General features: G+C 41.5%; 1 protein-coding gene across 1 annotated transcript; it reads right to left on the bottom strand.

Moving 5' to 3' along the window:
* Window positions 1–1,508: 1,508 nt before the first annotated feature.
* On the bottom strand, window positions 1,509–18,681 carry LOC116545901 (ras-related protein Rab-2B). Its single transcript, XM_032272318.1, has 6 exons — window positions 18,613–18,681; window positions 13,299–13,381; window positions 12,988–13,080; window positions 5,814–5,925; window positions 4,528–4,596; window positions 1,509–3,173 (listed from the first exon to the last, which is right to left on the bottom strand). The coding sequence occupies exons 1-6, from the start codon at window positions 18,658–18,660 to the stop codon at window positions 3,066–3,068; spliced, it is 513 nt and encodes a 170-aa protein (XP_032128209.1). The 5' UTR covers window positions 18,661–18,681; the 3' UTR covers window positions 1,509–3,065.
* Between the last annotated feature and the right edge of the window lie 1,539 nt (window positions 18,682–20,220).

The raw sequence follows: 20,220 nt of genomic DNA, 5'->3' as shown, positions 1-20,220 counted from the left end.
TGATAAGTCTTGGCCAAATACGTTTCCCTGTGTATCAAATTCTGTCAGCAAAATTCTCACTTGGCTACTGCTGCTATTACATCAATTTGGATTTTAGTATTAAGATTTATCGGGCCGGGCGTGGTGGCTCATGCCTGTAATTCCAGCACTTTGGGAGGCCGAGGAGGGCGGATCACAAGGTCAAGAGATCGAGACCATCCTAGCCAACATGGTGAAACCCTGTCTCTATTAAAGATACAAAAAAATTAGCTGGGCGTGTTGGCGCGCGCCTGTAGTCCCAGCTACTCGGGAGGCCGAGACAGGAGAACTGCTTGAAGCCGGGAGGCGGAGGCTGCAGTGAGCCGAGGTCGCGCCACTGCACTCCAGCCTGGCGCCTGGTGACGGAGTGAGACTGTCTAAAAAAAAAAAAAAAAAAAAAAAAAAACAACTTTGCTCAAAATATCAAAATGATATCCTTTATTATCTCTGAAAGCAGTAGCTGTAGGCAGAATGCTGTCTTTCTTTTTCTTTTTTTTGAGACAGAGTCTTGCTCTGTTGCCAGGCTGGAGCACAGTGGCACAGTCTTGGCTCACTGCAACCTCCGCCTCCTGGGTTCAAGCGATTCTTCCGCCTCAGCTTCCCAAGTAGCTGGGACTACAGGTGCATGCCAAACGCCCGGCTAATTTTTGTATTTTTAGTAGAGATGGGGTTTCACCATGTTGGCCAGGATGGTCTCCATCTCTTGACCTTGTGATCCACTCACCTCAGCCTCCCAAAGTGCTGGGATTACAGGCGTGAGCCACTGCACCCGGCCCGCAGAATGCTGTCTTTCATCAATCCTCTAATGCTTCTCAATTGCTAAAGAATTTTTTGGGGTGGGACAAAAAAAAAAACCTTCCATACAGAAACTACAGTTTTTATTACTTTAGTTTTGTCTCAGATGTAAGAGAGCAGTCTAACTCCAAATTTAACAGCTTCAAATCCTTTCTGGAATCGGGTAGAATTAAAAAAAAAAAAAAAAAACAGCTGGACATGGTGGCTCACGCCTGTAATCCCAATACTTTGGGAGGCAAAGGTGGGTGAATCATCTGAGGTCAGGAGTTCAAGACCAGCCTGGCCAACATGGTGAAACCCCATCTCTACTAAAATACAAAAATTAGCTGGGCGTGGTCGCGTGCGCTTGTAATCCCAGCTACTTGGGAGGCTGAGACAGGAGAATCACTTGAACCTGGGAGGCAGAGGTTGCAGTGAGCCAAGATTGTGCCACTGCATTCCAGCCTGGTTGACAGAGTGACTCTATCTCAAAAAAAACAAAAAACAAAAAACAAAAAAACAAAAGCAATACACCAAATGTCTTCCAACTTCCTGTGGTGCACTGTTAACTGTTACTACTACTACTGGGGTCAGAATCCAGTATAAAATTAATCCCAAAGAGGAGGTTTCTTCATTATCTTTGACACAACTGCCTAAGAGGAGAGTTATCTACTAATGTTTGGGATACAATCAGAAATGACACATGGAGTATGAACAGCTTTAATACATGCATATATTTAATAATGAAACAATTCATCGACAGCAAAAAGAAAGTAGAAAAATTCATGAGACCTCAGAGCTGTGGAAGAGAATGGGACATCAAGCAAAAAAGATAAATATAGCAACTGACCCAGAAGGCTGCATGATGAGTGAAGCAAAGGCAAATTTGGCTAAGATAGTATTAAGTGCTCTGAAAAGAGAATGGCTGGATAGGCGCGCACTTATCTGACTGCTTGGTAGCAGGCAGCCTTACTGTATGCTGCATGGCATGAAGGCAAAGAGACAAGGAAAGGTCGGAGAGGTGGGAGAGGGGAAGGAAAAGAACAGTATAGAACCCCAGGGTAAACAAATGAGAGGGGCAGAATTACAAAGAGATAACTCTAAAGTCTTTTGTTTCCTTTAAAGTACAAAATAAACCTTAAGTTTTTAAGTATGTCAGTCAAATTCAATGAACACATAATGAGTAACACTAGGTACAGGAATGGTGGAGGGAGTGATTTATAAAAATAAAGGAATGACACAGATCCTGCTCTCAAGGAGCTTACAACTTATATGGAAAGACAAGATTCCACACAAAAACAATTGCAAAACATATTTACATAGTAACATACATAAAAATAAATATGCATATAAATATACATATGAATAACCAACATATGAAAACTAAGGGATATTGTGTTAATAATTGCTTAGAAGTCCCTAAGTCTGTTACAAAAGAAAAAATTTTTGAACTTTTAAGTATATAGTTAGTGGAGAGCAGGGCATGTGCAAAGGTATGAAACTAGGAATAAACATGTCACGTTCAGTAAGTAGATTAGCTTGATTGGAGTAGAAAGTCTAGGTCTAGTTAAGAAGTGAGTTTGATGAAACAATAGAAGTCTGTCTGGTAAAAGACACTATAATGTTAGATCTGGTCCCTAAAATAAAATGAACAGGGAACAAATATTTTCTTTAGGTAATAAGTGGTCACATGTCCCTGACCAACTCCACTGCTTTCAAAAGTTTTGAAGTTACGCTAAGAGATAGAAGCTAACAATAGGATAGTAGAGAAGTACTCAGTGTTCTTGTCCAAGTAGAAGGAACCACCTTCTACAAGAATTCTTAGGAAGTGGCAAGTAGACCCCCAAAGGCAAGGAATTTAAAAGCTAAATGAAATTCCTAGGCAGAGGATCTATCATCCAAAGGCCAACCAGATCCTGGTAACTGTAAGTGTTCAAGCAGAATGTCCTTGACCCTAATTCTTAGTGGGGAGTGGATTGTATATGCTTATGAAATTATTTATTTTTTAACTACTGTGATAACCAGCTTTGATCCTAACATTTTAGAAATTAGTATAGGAGGATAAGAAGAGCCCTAATCTATAGGGAATGCTCATGTCCCAGAAGGAGGACAGGTCAGTAAGGGCCCAAATACTCCCCTGGTCTTTAGAAGGAAAGGCAAAACATCACACCTTAAAAGAGGTTCCTCTCAGCCAAAGCAAGAAAGACCTCTTTCATTAAGCCTATTGATCTGAAGCTATTCCAGAAAGGAAAAAAAGAGTTCAAGCCAGATGTTCAGCAGCAGCCAGAGTTGGCCCCTATGTCACGAGAGTTCCGCTGGGAGGCACTGGGTCCCACTGATGTTGAAATTGACTGTTGGGGCCCAATCTTGATGCCATTGGCCTGTAAAAGAAAAGAGGCAATAGTTCCCACCTCAGTGTTAAAGCAATTGAGAGAGAGGAGGAGGCTATTTCTGCTTGTATCCCAGGGTAGAAAAGAAAAAAGAAAGGGGAGAAAGGAGAAATCATTAATTATATCTTCTAAAAGCAGGTTTGACCTTGACAAGTAACCATGTGCCCTAGCCAGACTACTGTGGAACAATAATCTATAACACTAAGAATAAGATGACTGCCTGTGGTCTAAATACCGTAGTTGACTAGAAGTCGCTTTTCTGCACTTTTTTTTTCCTTGAAGAAACGAGGTATCCCTATGTGGCCCAGGCTGCAGTGCAGTGGCTATTCACAGGTATGATTGTCATGCACTATTGCCTCAAACTTCTGGCCTCAAATGATCCTGCCTCAGCCTCCCAAGTAGCTGAGCCTACAGGTATGCCACTGCACCTTTGTGCTCATTAAAAAAAAATTTTTTTTTGAGATGGAGTCTCACTCTTTCGCCCAGGCTGGAGTGCAGTGGCGTGATCTCGGCTCACTGCAACCTCTGCCTCCTGGGTTCAAGCAGCTCTCCTGCCTCAACCTCCTGAGTAGCTGGGATTACAGGCACGTGCCATCACACTCAACTAATTTTCATATTTTTAGTAGAGACAGGGTTTTACCATGTTGGTCAGGCTGGTCTTGAACTACTGACCTCGTGATCTGCCCACTTCAGCCTCTCAAAGTGCTGGGATTATAGGTGTGAGCCACCATGCCTGGCTAATTTTTTAATTTTTTTGTAGAGACAGGGGTCTCTCTTTGTTGCCCAGACTGGTCTAAAACTCCCGGCTCAGAGCAATCTCCCCAGCTCAGCCTTTCAAAGTGCTGGGATTATAAGCATGAGCCACCACACCTGACCCCTGTGCTCATTTTTAAGGTACACTATTATACTTTAATGTCATAGCTATGTGCAGAATTAGGGTGTGATTAGGTAAGAGTGGAGAAGGCAAAAAGCAGAAGTAGCATATGATTCTTTTCGTTTTGTTCCAGCAGTTGCTTTATAGAAATGACTCTCCTAAGCAATTATGAATTATACCTCCCTTATGCTCTAGAATAGTAAAAAACTAAAGTTGAGAAGAAAATTTTCCATATTGTATAAGTCTTTTAGATCATGAATAGTCTCTTTAAGCATCCTGGGTGTCAGACGAGGAAAATAGAAAGTGATGACAGGTCTCTGTGTACCTAGATTAAAAAAAAAAAAAAAAAATTGGCAGAGCTTTTAAATAGTATAATGATGGATGGGGAACATAAGCATTCTATTCTAGGGAACCTCCAGTCCTATTCAGAACAAACCAAAGTTAACTGCCAGCACTTCTACTCTTTCTTACCTCATTGTGGACATCAAATAAACCCTGCTGGATCTTCCTATATATTTCTTTGGCTGTGTTAATGAAGGCCTGAAAGAGACATAAATCATAACTTCAGTTTCAAGTTCAGGTAGAGAAATTAAGGAAACAGAATATTAATTATTATTCATATTTTAATTTCTAAGGTGAATTAGGAACCAGTAGAAAGCAGTTAAAAATACAGGTCAACCAGGCATGGTGGCTCACACTTATAATCCCAGCACTTTGGGAGACCGAGGTGGACAGACCACTTGAGGTCAGGAGTTCAAGACCAGCCTGGCCAACATGGTGAAACCCTGTCTCTATTAAAAATATAAAAATTAGCTGGGCATGGTGGCACATGCCTGTAATCCCAGTTACTTGGGAGGCTGAGGCACAAAAATCGCTTGAACCCAGGAGGGGCAGGTTGCAGTGAGCTGAGATTATAACACTGTACTCCAGCCTGGGTGACAGAACAAGACTCAGCCTCAAGAAAACAAACAAACAAAAAGAAGGTCTCCCAAAAGCCATTAGAGCAGTTAAAAAGCCGGGCGCAGTGGCTCAAGCCTGTAATCCCAGCACTTTGGGAGGCCGAGGCGGGTGGATCACGAGGTCAAGAGATCGAGACCATCCTGGTCAACACAGTGAAACCCCGTCTCTACTAAAAATACAAAAAATTAGCTGGGCATGGTGACGCATGCCTGTAATCCCAGCTGCTCAGGAGGCTGAGGCAGGAGAATTGCCTGAACCCAGGAGGCGGAGGTTGCGGTGAGCTGAGATTGCGCCATTGCACTCCAGCCTGGGTAACATGAGTGAAACTCCGTCCCCAAAAAAAAAAAAAAAAAAAAAAAAAAAAAGAGTAGTTAAAAAAAAAAAAAAGGGATTATGTGATATTCTGGTACTGACCCAAGAGGTTCCTAGGTTGGTACCTTCCACAGATAAAACAAACATGCTCTATTCTCTACTAGTTACTGAAGACACCATCAACACCAGGCCTAGGAATGACTAAAGTAGAATCCATTAGACATTCCAACCAGAGTGATTTACTAGTAACAAGAGTGATGTCTAATCTTGCCAACTAATATTACCCAAAGCAAAAGTAAAACCTTGGAAATCAAGGTAAAAGAAAATGGGACGATTCCTTTATAAGGAATGACAGATATGGTCACTATGACCACAAGACTTCCTTTCTTTATCCATTTCTTATGGGAAAAGAGAATTCTGAATGAAATGACAAAGATCATCGTGTAATCTCTAAAGAGCTTTCCCCACTATTTTCCAAATAGTACCTCTTCAACATTGCAGGCTGTTTTGGCTGAAGTTTCCATGAATATAAGTCCATGCTCCCTAGCAAAGGCCTCTCCTTCTTCTCTCTTCACATCCCTGCGGGACTCTAGGTCACTGCAAGAGATTAATTAAGGAGAAAACTAAAAAAAGAACCAAGTGAAAGAGGAAACTCTGTTTCTAAAAGAATCCCACCATGGTTTCAATGGCCAGTTATTCCATAAAGAACATAGATCCTACAAGATACTCTCATATAGAGTTACTGATTTCTGTAGCCCCTTGGGAAATATTCTTCATATTTAGGACAGCTGCTGCATAGTTAAAAGATAATACCTCACTCTATTACAGAGAAAAAGGCTTATCAAGGGTTAGGCAAGCCCCCATAGTTACACAAAGCTTATGCCCTACTGTTTGTTTTTCTAATGAGATCAAGGAAAGCAAAGTGTAGATGATGAAAGGAAAACTTGGCAGGGCCCAGTGGCTCACGCTTGTAATCTGAGCACTTTGGGAGGCCGAGGTGGGCAGATCATAAGGTCAGGAGTTTGAGACCAGCCTGGCCAACACAGTGAAACCCTGTCTCTACTAAAAACACAAAAATTAGCCAGGTGTGGTGGCAGGCGCCTGTAATCCCAGCTACTCAGGAGGCTAAGGCAGGAGAATGTCTTGAACCCAAGAGATTCCTTGAACCCAAGGTTGCAGTGAGCCAAGATTGTGCCACTGCACTCCAGCCTAGGTGACGGAGCTAGACTCTGTCTCAATAAAAAGCAAGCAAGGAAAACTCAGCCAGGTGTGGTAGCTCAAGCCTGTAATCCCAGATTTTTGGGCTGGGCGCGGTGGCTCACACCTGTAATCTCGGCACTTTGGGAGGCCAAGGCAGGCGGCTCACCTGAGGTCAGGAGTTCACGACCAGCCTGTCCAACATGATGAAACTCCATCTTTAAAAAAATAAAAATCCCAGATTTTTGGGAGGCTGAGGAGGACCGATCACGAGATCAGGAGTTCAAGACCAGCCTGACCAACTTGGTGAAAACCCGTCTCTACTAAAGATACAAAAATGAGCCAGGTGTGGTGGCGTGCACCTGTAATCCCAGCTACTTGGGAGGCTGAGGTAGGAGAATTGCTTGAACCCGGAGGCAAAGGTTGCAGTGACCCGAGATCACGCCACTGCACTCTGTCTCAAAAGAAAACAAAAAAAAAAAAAAGAGAAGAAAAACTCGAGTTACTAGAAAGTAGAAAAGTCATAAGATGTATTATCCAGCAGTGATAAGCATTTTCTTTTTTTTTTTTTTTGAGACAGAGTTTCACTCCTATTGCCCAGGCTAGAGTGCAGTGGCATGATCTTGGCTCACTCCCACCTCCGCCTCCCAGGTTCAAGTGATTCTCCTGTCTCAGCCTCCAGAGTAGCAGTGAGCCACTGTGTCCAGTTGCATCTTCCTTTTTACTGGCATCAATCCACAAGAAAAGAATGAAGCAGGAATAAGGAAAATGCAGTTGTCTTAATTCTCAGTAGTTTTATTACCAGTGCATATAAAAGCAGCTTGCCACCAGGGAATTGAGAGAAAGTCACATTATAAAATCAGGTGATATGGCCAGGTGTGGTGGCTCATGCCTGTAATCCCAGCACTTTGGGAGGCCTAGGCAGGCAGATCACGAGGTCAGGAGTTTGAGACCAGCATGGCCAACATGGTGAAATCCACTTTCTACTAAAAATACAAAAATTAGCCAGGCATGGTGGTGTGCACCTGCAATCCCAGCTACTTGGGAGGCTGAGGCAGGAGAATCACTTGAATCCAGGAGGTGGAGGTTGAAGTGACCTAAGACCATACCACTGTACTCCAGCCTGGGCAACAGAGTGACACTCCATCACCAAAAAAAAAAAAAAAAAAATCAAAAAAAAAAAAAAAAAATTAGGTGATATGGGGGAAAAAAGATAGAGCTAAGAACTGAGAAAATGAATAAAAACAGCATCAAAAGATCTTATGAAAAATACGGTAAAAGGCTGAAGAGTCAGGTGTGGTGGCTCATGCCTATAATCCCAGCACTGTCAGAGGCTGAGGCAGGAGGATCACTTGAGCCCAGGAGTTTAAGACCAGTCTGAGCAATACAGTGAGACCTTGTCTTTACAAAAAATTTAAAAATCAGCAGAGCATGGTGACAGATGCCTGTAGTCCCAGCTACTTAAGAGGGTGAGGTGAGAGGATCTCTTGAGCCCTGGAAGCAGACGTTGCAGTGAGCTGAGTATGTCATTGTACTCCAGCCTGGGCAACAGCATGAGACCTTGTCTCAACAACAACAACAACAACAAATCAAAAACAAACAAACCAAAAACCCTGTAAAATAAGGCAAGGTTGGGCTGTTTGTGATTTTTCTTTTTCTTTTTTTGTTTTTTTTTTTTTTTTTTGTGAGACGGAGTTTCGCTCTTGTTACCCAGGCTGGAGTGCAATGGCGCGATCTCGGCTCACCGTAACCGTAACCTCCGCCTCCCGGGTTCAGGCAATTCTCCTGCCCCAGCCCCCTGAGTCGCTGGGATTACAGGCACGCGCCACCATGCCCTGCTGATTTTTTGCATTTTTAGTAGAGACGGGGTTTCACCATGTTGACCAGGATGGTCTCGATCTCTTGACCTCATGATCCACCCGCCCCGGCCTCCCACAGTGCTGGGATTACAGGCTTGAGCCACCGCGCCCGGCCGATTTTTATTTTTCAATTTGAAAATTTTTATTTGGAAGGCTTCCAGTTTTTCAACTCCTTGAAAAAAAAGTGTAAGACTATTTAAGAACAACAAATCAACAATATTTTAATTTATTATACATCAGCTGTGTGAAGACCGAGGAAGAACTATCTAAATGCCAACCCTCCCAAATTTGTACCTCTAGCCCAGATGCTTGACTAAGCACCAGATTTATACATTTGTAAATTCTTCATTTCCACACAGATACATAAAATGCACTTCAAACTTAGCACATCAAAATGGAACTTCTTTTCTCCCAACCTGTGTTTGCTCCAGGCTTCTGTATCTCACTAAATGGCATAAGCCAAAAACCAAAGTGTTATTATTGATACCCTTTCCTCCCTACTCCAAATATCAAATCCATCCCAAAGTAAAGTACTTCCAAAATGTACCTTAAAATCATTCTTTTTTTTTTTTTTTTTTTTGAGACGGAGTTTCGCTCTTGTTACCCAGGCTGGAGTGCAATGGCGCAATCTCGGCTCACAGCAACCTCCGCCTCCTGGGTTCAGGCAATTCTCCTGCCTCAACCTCCTCAGTAGCTGGGATTACAGGCATGCGCCACCATGCCGAGCTAATGTTTTTGTAGTTTTAGTAGAGACGGGGTTTCACCGTGTTGACCAGGATGGTCTCGATCTCTTGACCTCGTGATCCACCCGCCTCGGCCTCCCAAAGTGCTGGGATTACAGGCTTGAGCCACCGCGCCCAGCCCAAAATCATTCTTTTCACTATCTTTCCAGGGTTACTTCCTAGACCAAGCCACCATTCTTTCTCACCTGGACAATTGCAACTAGGATCCTATTTCAGCCCTTGTTCCCCTACAGAGTGATCTTTTAAAATCTGATCAAGCCACTTTTCTACTTACAACTTTAAAATGCTTCTAGTGTATTTATTTATTACTATTTTTTAATCCCCCATCTCCCAAACTTCAATTTCCATGTATTTAGAATAGAATCCAAAAGCCTTGCTCAAGCCTATAAGATGATGAAATCTGGTCCCTCATTTCCAACCCCATATTGTACTATTCCCTCTTGTTTGAATCCAACCCTACCAGGTTTCTTTCCATAACGGCGTCAAGTTTCTTCCAAGTACAAGGCATTCATATGTTTGTTCCCCCTAAGTAATACCCTTTAAAAAAATCTTGCCAGGCGCGGTGCCTCAAGCCTGTAATCCCAGCACTTTGGGAGGCCGAGGCGGGTGGATCACGAGGTCAAGAGATCGAGACCATCCTGGTCAACATGGTGAAACCCTGTCTCTACTAAAAATACAAAACATTAGCTGGGCATGGTGGCGCGTGCCTGTAATCCCAGCTACTCAGGAGGTTGAGGCAGGAGAATTGCCTGAACCCAGGAGGCGGAGGTTGCGGTGAGCCAAGATCATACCATTGCACTCCAGGCTGGGTAACAAGAGTGAAACTCCGTCTCAGAAAAAAAAAATCTTTGCCCAGCAAGTTCCTGCCCATCCTTCAGATCCCAGCTTAATATCACTCCTGATCGAAAGTAGTTCCCATTACTCTTTCATAGCACCCCCTTTTCCCTCCATTGCATTTATCACAACTTAAAATTTGATACAAATAATTTTATATTTAACATCTATGCCACCATTAGACTGTAAGCTCCATGAGAGCAAGGGCATGACATTTTCCCACCTTGCAAACTCAGAGTCTAGCACAGTAGTTTTCAATAAATCGATTGATCCAATAAAAATAATTAGCCTAACCTGGGCATGGTGACTCATGCCTATAATCCCAACACTTTAGAGGCCGAGGTGGGCAGATCACAAAGTCAGGAGATCGAGACCATCCTGGTTAACATGCTGAAATCCTATCTCTACTAAAAATACTAAAAATTAGCTAGGTGTGGTGGGGTGCACCAGTAGTCCCAGCTACCCAGGAGGCTGAGGCAGGAGAATCACTTGAACCCGGGAGAGGTGGAGGTTACAGTGAGCCGAGATCGTGCCACTGCACTCCAGCCTGGGCAACAGAGCGAGACTCCGTCTGAAAACAAAAACAAATAAACAAAAATTAGCCTGTGGCCACAGTTCTCAAATAGTGCAGTCTGTGTATTACTACAAACTCACAAGGGTGCCATGGGATACTTTAAACTTCTGAGTAAAACACAGCAACACTCAACAAAAGGATACTACATGAATTACAAACTTAAGATAGTTTGCAGTGTCAGCATCAGATTATGATAAAATCTGTTCAATATCTTCATATCTCTGAGAAGCTGTTTTTGGCAGTTGCTGTTATAAAAAAGTAAGCAGTACACAAAAATCAATATGGAATGGGAAATGAAAGTAGCAGTGTGCAATTGTGATTCCATGGTTTGAGAAGCCACACAGTGCCTAACAGACACACACAGGTCTTTAGTAGGTAACTGTTGCTATTTAAGAATGAAATATAAATATTTTTTCTTTTTTAAATACAGGGTCTCACTCCTGTTGCTCAGGCAGGAGTGAAGTGTACAATTATGGCTTCGTTGCAGGCTTAACCTCACAGGCCTAAGTGATCCTCCCACCTCACTTTTAAATTTTTTTGTACAAACAAGGTCTCACTATGCTGCCCAGGCTGGTCTTGAACTTCTGGGCTCAAGCAATCTGCCCAGTGCTGGGATTACAGGCACACACCACTGCACCTGGCCTTTTTTATTTTCAAATAGTTACTAAGTAGTTATAAAAAATGCTCATGTTGTTTGGAAATAACTATTTAATAAAACTATTAGGTATTTCTTTTGGCCTGTGGGTGTCAAGAACAATTTACTGAGAATAACAAGTGTTGTTAAGGATGTGGAGAAACTGGAATCCTTGTGTCCTGCTGGTAAGAATGTAAAATGAAATAGCTGCTATGGAAAATGGCAGTTCCTCAAAAAATAAGACAGAATTACCATATGATCCAGAAATCCCACTTCTGGGCATATACCCAAAATAATTCAGAGCCGGGGGCCGGGCGCAGTGGCTCAAGCCTGTAATCCCAGCACTTTGGGAGGCCGAGGCAGGTGGATCACAAGGTCAAGAGATCGAGACCATCCTGGTCAACATGGTGAAACCCCGTCTCTACTAAAACTACAAAAAAATTAGCTGGGCATGGTGGCGCGTGTCTGTAGTCCCAGCTACTCAGGAGACTGAGGCAGGAGAACTGCCTGAACCCAGGAGGCGGAGGTTGCGGTGAGCCGAGATCGCGCCATTGCACTCCAGCCTGGGCAACAAGAGCGAAACTCCGTCTCAAAAAAAAAAGAAAAAAAAAAAAAAAATAGAATTCAGAGCCGGGGCTTGAACAGATCCATGTTCATAGCAGCATTATTCACGATAGCCAAAGGATGGCAACAACCCAAGTGTCCATGGACAGATGGATAAACAAAATATGGTATATGCATACAATGAATATTACTCATCCTTAAAAAGGAAGGAAATTCTGACACATGCTACAATATGGATAAACCTTGAAGACATTATGCTAAGTGAAATAAGCCAGTCACAAAAGCACAAATATTACGAGCCTATTTATATGAGGTATCAATAGCAGTCAAATTCATAGAGAAAAAGAGGCTGGGTGCGGTGGCTCACACCTCTAATCCTAGCATTTTGGGGGGCCGAGGTGGGTGGATCACCTGAGGTCAGGAGCTCAAGACCAGTCTGACCAACATGGAGAAACCCCATCTCTACTAAAAATACAAAATTAGCCAGGTGTGGTGGTGCATGCCTGTAATCCCAGCTACTTAGGAGGCTGAGGCAGGAGAATCACTTGAACTGGGAGGCAGAGGTTGTGGTGAGCCCAGATCATGCCATTGCACTCCAGCCTGGGCAACAAGAGTGAAAATTCCGTCTCAAAAAAAAAAAAGAAAGAAAGTAGAATGATGGTTGTCAGGGACTAGGGGATGAAGGGGATGAGGGAGGAAAGATGGGGAGTTAGTATTGAATGGGTATAGAGTTTAAAAAGATGAAAAAGTTCTGGTGATGGATAGTGATTGTTGCAGAATAATGAATACTCTTATTACTACAGAACTGTACACTTAAAAATAGTTAAAATGGTAAATTTTATGTCATATATATTTTATTACAATACAGCTTTTTTTTTTTTTTTTTTGAGATGGAGTGTTGCTCTGTTGCCCAGGCTGGAATGCAGTGGCACGATCTCGGCTCACTGCAACCTCCACCTCCTGGGTTCAAGCAATTCTCCTGCCTCAGCCTCCTGAGTAGCTGAGATTACAGGCACCTGCCACCATGTCCAGCTAATTTTTGTATTTTTAGCAGAGGCAGGGTTTCACCATGTTGGTCAGGCTGGTCTCCCAAAGTGCTGGGATTACAGGTGTGAGCCACCGTGCCCAGCCAACATTTTTTTAATGAAACACTACAACAACCATAAACTAAGAAAGTTTGGGCCCAGGATATCAACATCCATAGAGTACCTAGATGATTCCTGTTAACTATTATTCACATGGATACAATTTTACCTCTTATTCCCAATGAGCATGATAACCATGTTGGAACTAGAGTGCTGCCGGGCATCCTCTAACCATGAGGTCAGGTGGTTGAAGGTTTCACGCCTACAGCAGAAAAATTTAGAATGTGGGTCAGACACACATTTCAAAAGGCCAAAACAACTCCAAGTATATAGGAAAAGAGGAGAAGCCATATGTGTAAAGAAAAATATTAGAGAGGCCATTCCTAGTCAACATCCTTGACAGAATCAGTAGATAGAGAAAGAAAAAACTTTAGAGAATGTAGGGAAGAATCTCCCTCCCATGCACCAGGTCTGGCTCACCTTGTAATGTCGTACACCAGCAGTGCTCCAGCTGCTCCCCTGTAGTAGGAACGGGTGATAGAACGGAAGGATTCTTGCCCAGCCTTTCCCACCAACATGGCAACAAAAAATCCCAACAAAACTAGGTTATTTCTGCAGAACTGACTTGATCACATGCCACCCTAATACAAAGGACTTAACTAAAAAAGGAACTTCTATTAAGAGAATTAGGGAAAGAAAACACGCCTGCCCGAGAAGAAGCCCAGGTGGAAAATCAGTATTTTTCTATGGGAATGCATTGATATTTTGGGCAAGTCACTTACTCTTCCTGAGAGACTGTCCATCAGATTACTGGATGTTTAGCATCCCTGGATCTCCATCACTAAATACCCGTGGCACCCCACAGTCAGCATGATAAAGATATTTGCATATGTTTTCCAGTATCCTCATGAAAGAACAACTGGAAATAGGACTGGGAACTGAGTGTATGTCATTTTTTCAATCCCAAATATGATGTTGAACACATCATATTTGGTCTAATAAAAGTTTCATTCCAATGAATCAGTGTAAAAATTAGATTAAAAGCACTTAAACTGAGTATCTTCTAACTGACCTTTAGTGTTCCACTGATAATGCAAGACTACCTAAATGTCTCTTTCTGGGCTCCTGTCATAGGAAACAGGAATAAGGAACAGAGAAAGAAGCCCAGGGCCCAGAACAGAGCTTTCCTAGAAAAATCCAAATGTTCATACTCTAATCTCATTTCCAGTTGGACAAAGATATTAAGTTCTATTTAAAACTGAGTTATTTATGACCCCATAATACTGGGTACTTTTGCTTTCTTGATGGAATAGTTCTTTTATTTTCCTTTAGGGAAAACAAAAACATCTTTTAAATAATGTGAATATCCTTTACATTGACTCTATCCTATTAAGAAAGTTTTCACATTCTTGAAATAATTCATCCTTATATCCCTACATAAAAGGAGGTAAGACTCTGATTTATATTTTACAAGTGGGAGAATGATGATCGAGGACATGGGAAGATGAACAGCGTTCTCATAGTATAATACCACTAATAGTGGTAATACTAATTATAACACTGCAATAGGACTATAAATTGTTTTTTGGCATATACAATGTGTTAAGAAATATAAGAGATGATTTTTCATTCACTTCTCTTAGCAACCCTAGGGCAGATATTATTATTCCTCCCCTTTTTTGTTTTTTTTGTTTTTTAATTTTTTTTTTTTGAGATGGGGTCTAGCACTATTGCCTAGGCTGGAGTGTAGTGGTGCAATCTTGGCTCACTGCAACCTCTGCCTCCCAGGTTCAAGCAATTCTCCTTGCCTCAGCCTCCCAAGAAGCTGAGATTATAAGTGCCCACCACCATGCCTGGCTAATTTTTAGTAGAGATGGGGTTTCACTATGTTGGCCAGGCTGGTCTCAAACTCCTGGACTTTGTGATCCACCTGCCTTGGCCTCCCAAAGTGCTGGAATTACAGGTGAACCACCATGCCCAGACTATTATTCCCTTTTAAAAATGGGAATAATGAATCTCACACAAGTTTAATAAGTGTTCCAAAATCATAAAGCTTATTAAGTGCTAGAGCCATAATTTAAACTTAGGATCCTTAGTGCTTCCTAGGACAAAAGCTTGCCCTCTTAGTCACTGTATCACATAACCTAAATTGAGGTTTGTAGGTGAGAAGAGAATTTCAGTATACAAACTCTAAAGTTACTTTTTCAACAACAGAAGAATTTCTTTCTACAAAAATCATAGAAACATTTCAGTGAGTTGCACAGCTGTTAGAGGATCAGAATCCAAAAATAAAAAATAATTCTAAAGTCCTTTGTCATAATACCAATAACATTTTAAGATTAAAAATACTTAAAGTTTTATATTACTCCCTAATGTCTTATATTTGGCCTTGTTTTCCTTTTAGCGCTTACTTTTTCTCCTCTCCTGCTATGGTTAAAAGCCTCCCTCTACTTCCCTCACAGCCTACCAAGAACTAAAAGGAAAAGTTTGAGGGAGGCCCACATGATGGTTCAATCACAAAGCAGCATTTAACTTTAGCAGCTGAAAATGCTATCAGTGGTTCATGAGAAAACCTTTTAAAATCAGATCACTCTACTTCATCTCAATCCAGTTCATGAACCAAAGTTTGTGAACTAGTAAGCTAGAAAGAGTGAGCAGTTCGACTTGGGCTTCTCTGCATCATTCTCAGGTATCCTTGTCCATCCCCGGTAAAATAATCTGAAGCAGCAGGCTGGGCACTGTGGCTCACGCCTACAATCCCAGCACTCTGGGAGGCCGAGGTGGGCAGATCACTTGAGTCCAGGAGTTCAAGACCAGCCTAGGCAACATCGTGAAACCTTGTCTCTACAAAAAATACAAAAAATTAGCTACGTGTGATTGGTGCACACCTATAGTCCCAGTCACTTGAGGGGGCTGAGGTGGGAGGATGGCTTGAGCTGGGGAGGTTGAGGGTGCAGAGAGTGGAGATCGTGCCACTGCACTCCAGCTTGGTGGAGAGCGAGACCCTATCTTAAAAAAAAAAAAAAAAAAAAAAAAAGGTATACAGTTTGAAATATCAACTCCTAGAAAGTCAGATACACTATTTTCCTAATGCATTCCTTCCAATGAAGGGTTGTTCAGGGGGAAAAAATTTTTTACCACTTCTTTAGCATTATTTAGGAATATGTACACACACACACACACACACACACACACGCACACACATAAAATATTTTTTTAAATATCCTCCTCTAAATCCATATAAATGCCAGAATAAAGACAACAAAAACCTTTGGACAACCTGATCTCTTTAAAATACCTGTAATGGTAATCCTCCCTAAACATTTTCATATAGGATGGTTTTGGAATTAAGTGAGAGAATGGGTCAATAAGGTGGGAAGCTAAGATGGGTAAACAACGGGCAGGAGATCAGGGTTGACAAGGGAGACATGATCAAGCTTACCCAAAAGGTGGCAGACTAGATGGACATAATGTTATAGGTATAAATCTTTTAAAATTTTCAAAATAAATAGAAAACCACAGTATTCTAAAACTGGTTCCTTTTTATGATTTAGCAAATATTAATCTCAAAACAATTTTAAGAGGAAAGAGAAAAGAACTAGGCCAGTTGGATGACCATGTAGTACTTAAGGATTCTGTCCAAAGTAGTGGCTCTCAACTTTCTTTTATTGTTTTTCTTTTCATGCTCTCTCTCAGCAGAATCAAGCTCTCAACTTTCTAACTTTCATTTGCCATCCATGTCTCATATGAGCAAGAGAAAGAAAGAAAAAAACCCATTGCCATGACCATACTACTAAATGGCACTTACTGGTTTTTTTCTTGGCATCAAAACATTCCACTTTGGCCAGGTGCCAAGACTCACTCCTGTAATCCCAACACTGGGAGGCTAAGGAGGGTGGATCGCTTGAGTCCAGGAGTTCAAGACCAGCCTGGAAAACATGCTGAAACCCCCATCTCTACAAAAATTCCCCAGCTGGGGTGGGGAGAGTGGGGAATGTATCTATAGATATAGCTAGCTAGCCAGATGGACAGACAGACAGACTTAACCTTCAACTACTTTTAAGACAAATACTTGGGTGTGGTGAGGAGGGTTGGGGAGAGAAGAAAGAGGGGAAAGAGAGAAAATGAAAAAATAATTTTTGCAGTGATGGTAGATATAATGGCTTTAACTCTCAGTTCAGAGAAGAAACAGAATCACATAGTAAGAAGCAGGCAAAAAAATTAAGAGATTTTAGTTGAATATTACAAACTATTTGCTAGCTCCCTTTAACTAGAATGGAGACTATGGTATTATTTTACTTAGGGGGGAAAAAGGTACAAATCAAGTGATGTAATACACATGAAAGCAATTTATCTGGATAGGGCAAAATTACACTAAGCCAAGCTAAATTTTGGCATTACCACATGTATCAAATTTGAAAATATGTACAAGCTTTTGACAGAATTTCCATTTCTGGGAAGATATTCCATAAACATTCTCAAACATTTGCATAAAGATTTTAGGAAATAAGAATGTTCAGGCCAGGCTCAGTGGCTTACACCTGTAATCCCAGCACTTTGAGAGGCCGAGGTGGGTGGATCACCTGAGGTCAGGAGTTTGATACTAGCCTGGCTAACATGTCAAAACCCCGTCTCTAATAAAAATAAAAAAGAAATTAGGCAGGTGTGGTGGTGGGCACCTGTAATCCCAGCTACTTGGGAAACTAAGGCTGGAGAATCACTTGAACCCAGGAGGTAGAGGTTGCAGTGAGCCAAGATCATGCCATGGTATTCCAGCCTGGGGGACAAAAGGAAAACTTTGTCTTAAAAAAAAAGGATATTCAATGAAATTTTACAGCTGGGCACGGTGGCTCATGCCTGTAATCCCAGCACTTTGGGAGGCCGAGGCACTCGGATCACAAGATCTAGAGATTGAGACCACCCTGGCCAACATGGTGAAACCCCATTCCTACTAAAGATACAAAAATTAGCTGGGCGTGATGGTACATGCCTGTAATCCCAGCTACTTGGTAGGTTGAGGCAGGAGAATCGTTTGAACCCGGGAGGCAGAGGTTGCCGTGAGCCTAGATCGTGCCACTGTACTCCAACCTGAGGGCAGAGCAAGACTCCATCTCAAAAAAATAAAAATAAAAATAAAAATTTTACAATAATGAAAAATTGGAAAATAACCCATATTTCCATCAATGGGAGGATGGTTAAGTAAATTATGCCACTGACATTCCATGACTATGCAGTGGTTAAAAGGAATGAAGTAGATCGATGTGTATTGACATGGCAAGGTTTCCACAACATAGAGATTGTTTAATATACACTCTAAGTCATACAACTAGGTCTACTCTGTCACAATTCTATACATGTAAACACTAATAAAAACAATTACCATATATTTCATTGTGTTTATATTTATGTATCTAAATGCATAGAAAAAGTCTGAAAGCATATACATGGAATCATCAGTAATGATTCCCCTGCGAAAGTAGCAACCAAGATGGGGAGGGAGAAAGGGTTTACATATAAAAAGGGGACATTTTTTTTTCTTTCTATTCTATATACTTATATTGTTTGATTTTATTTTTACTAGAATAAATTAATATATTACTTGGATAGTTTACAACACAAGGATACAGCATTCAGAATTTGTAACTGTTACAGAATCAAAAGCTTCTCTTTGATTTTACCTTTCCCCTTCTTCATCCCCACCATTAGTCCCATCCTTAACAGCCCTTTCCTTTGCATCAGCTTTTCTTGTTATACTTGGATGTTGGTCAGAGACTAAATTATTTTGTACTCTCACCGTATCCCAGATTTGCAGTTTGATTTGTTTTCCATCAATGTTGACCATACGAGCTCCAAACTCCACACCTGTCAGTAAAGACAGAGAGAAAGAATGTGATTCTCATGAACAGCAGTCATGTGGAGTGGGAGGTTCCTGCTTTCCCTCTATGTGTTATAACCCATCCTTTGTCTGAACTCAGTGCCCAATCCCATTATGCTGCCTATTTGCTCCAATTAATTTTGTGTTTCTTAAGGTTCTTCATTTCCCTTCTAGAACTTAAAAAATTGTGCTCTAATGGCCTCAGGAATATCCCAAAAAGCAGATATGGGAAAATAAAATGAATTAAGATGTCAAATTTTAAAAGGTGAATAATTTTTTAGCAATGTTAGTTAATGCTTAAATTTGATTAGGTAACATTTAGTTTTTTAGCTTTTCCAAAGAACTCCTAAAAATTCTGGAAATATTTCCTGACAATTTCTCAGTCACTCTCTGGTCTCTGTTTAAAACAATATTTATTTTTTTGCAATTCCAGGTTTTTTTTAAGAAAGCCTAAGAAATAGGTTTTCAAAAACAATACTTTTTTTTTTTTTTTTTTTTTTTTTTTTGAGATGGAGTCTTGCTCTGCCCTCAGGTTGGAGTACAGTGGCACGATTGCAGCCTCTGCCTCCCCGAATCAAGTGATTCTCCTGCCTTAGCCTCCCAAGCAGCTAGGATTACAGGCATGCACCACAATGCCCAGCTAATTTTTTTTTAACAATACATTTTATATCTCTAACAATTGCCAGAGGCACAATTAAGCATTGTTACCTTGTTAAGCATGTATCATTGGCCCTATCACAAAGTGAGAATTCGCTCAATATTCTCTTTAAAATACTTTTTGGTTGATACTGCCCTCTAAATCCTTTTATGAACCCATCAATTATTTGACTCTAGATAAATTCGTTAGGAACAGTCGTAGCTTCAGATTTCCATACAGGTGGGACTTGGAAGTCGCAATATGGTAAGTGTGGGGACATAGGGGTTTTATTTAGAAACGCGATTATTTGCATGGCAAGACAGCTAGTATTAGGTATTTTGTTTATTTGGACTGGGGTTATGGAGATAATGGAGAGGGGGTAGTTAAAAGCCCCTCAGGTCATGCCTTATCACAAATGTGTGGGAAATGTTAATATTTTCCAGGATTACCAGTGCGTTTGAGGAACTCTTAACACAGTCTTCTATTTAAAAGGAGAGGTTTTAGTTTTATTTGCCTTTTAATTCTAAAGCACAGATGACTCTTCAATTTGCTTCTTCACCAATATAAAAAATGTCCATATATTGGTGTTTACTTTTTTTTTTTTTTTGGGACGGAGTTTCGCTCTTGTTACCCAGGCTGGAGTGCAGTGGCGCGATCTCGGCTCACCGCAACCTCCGCCTCCTGGGTTCAGGCAATTCTCCTGCCTCAGCCTCCTGAGTAGCTGGGACTACAGGCACGCGCCACCATGCCCAGCTAATGTTTTGTAGTTTTAGTAGAGACGGGGTTTCACCATGTTGACCAGGATGGTCTTGATCTCTTGACCTCATGATCCACCCGCCTCGGCCTCCCAAAGTGCTGGGATTACAGGCTTGAGCCACCGCGCCCGGCCT

Source organism: Sapajus apella, unplaced genomic scaffold (assembly GCF_009761245.1).
Source record: "Sapajus apella isolate SASKATOON/1434 unplaced genomic scaffold, GSC_monkey_1.0 scaffold442, whole genome shotgun sequence".
NCBI classification, from domain to species: Eukaryota; Metazoa; Chordata; class Mammalia; order Primates; family Cebidae; genus Sapajus; species Sapajus apella.
Note: the sequence above shows the minus strand (reverse complement) of the source record. Positions and strands in the feature narration are given on the sequence as shown.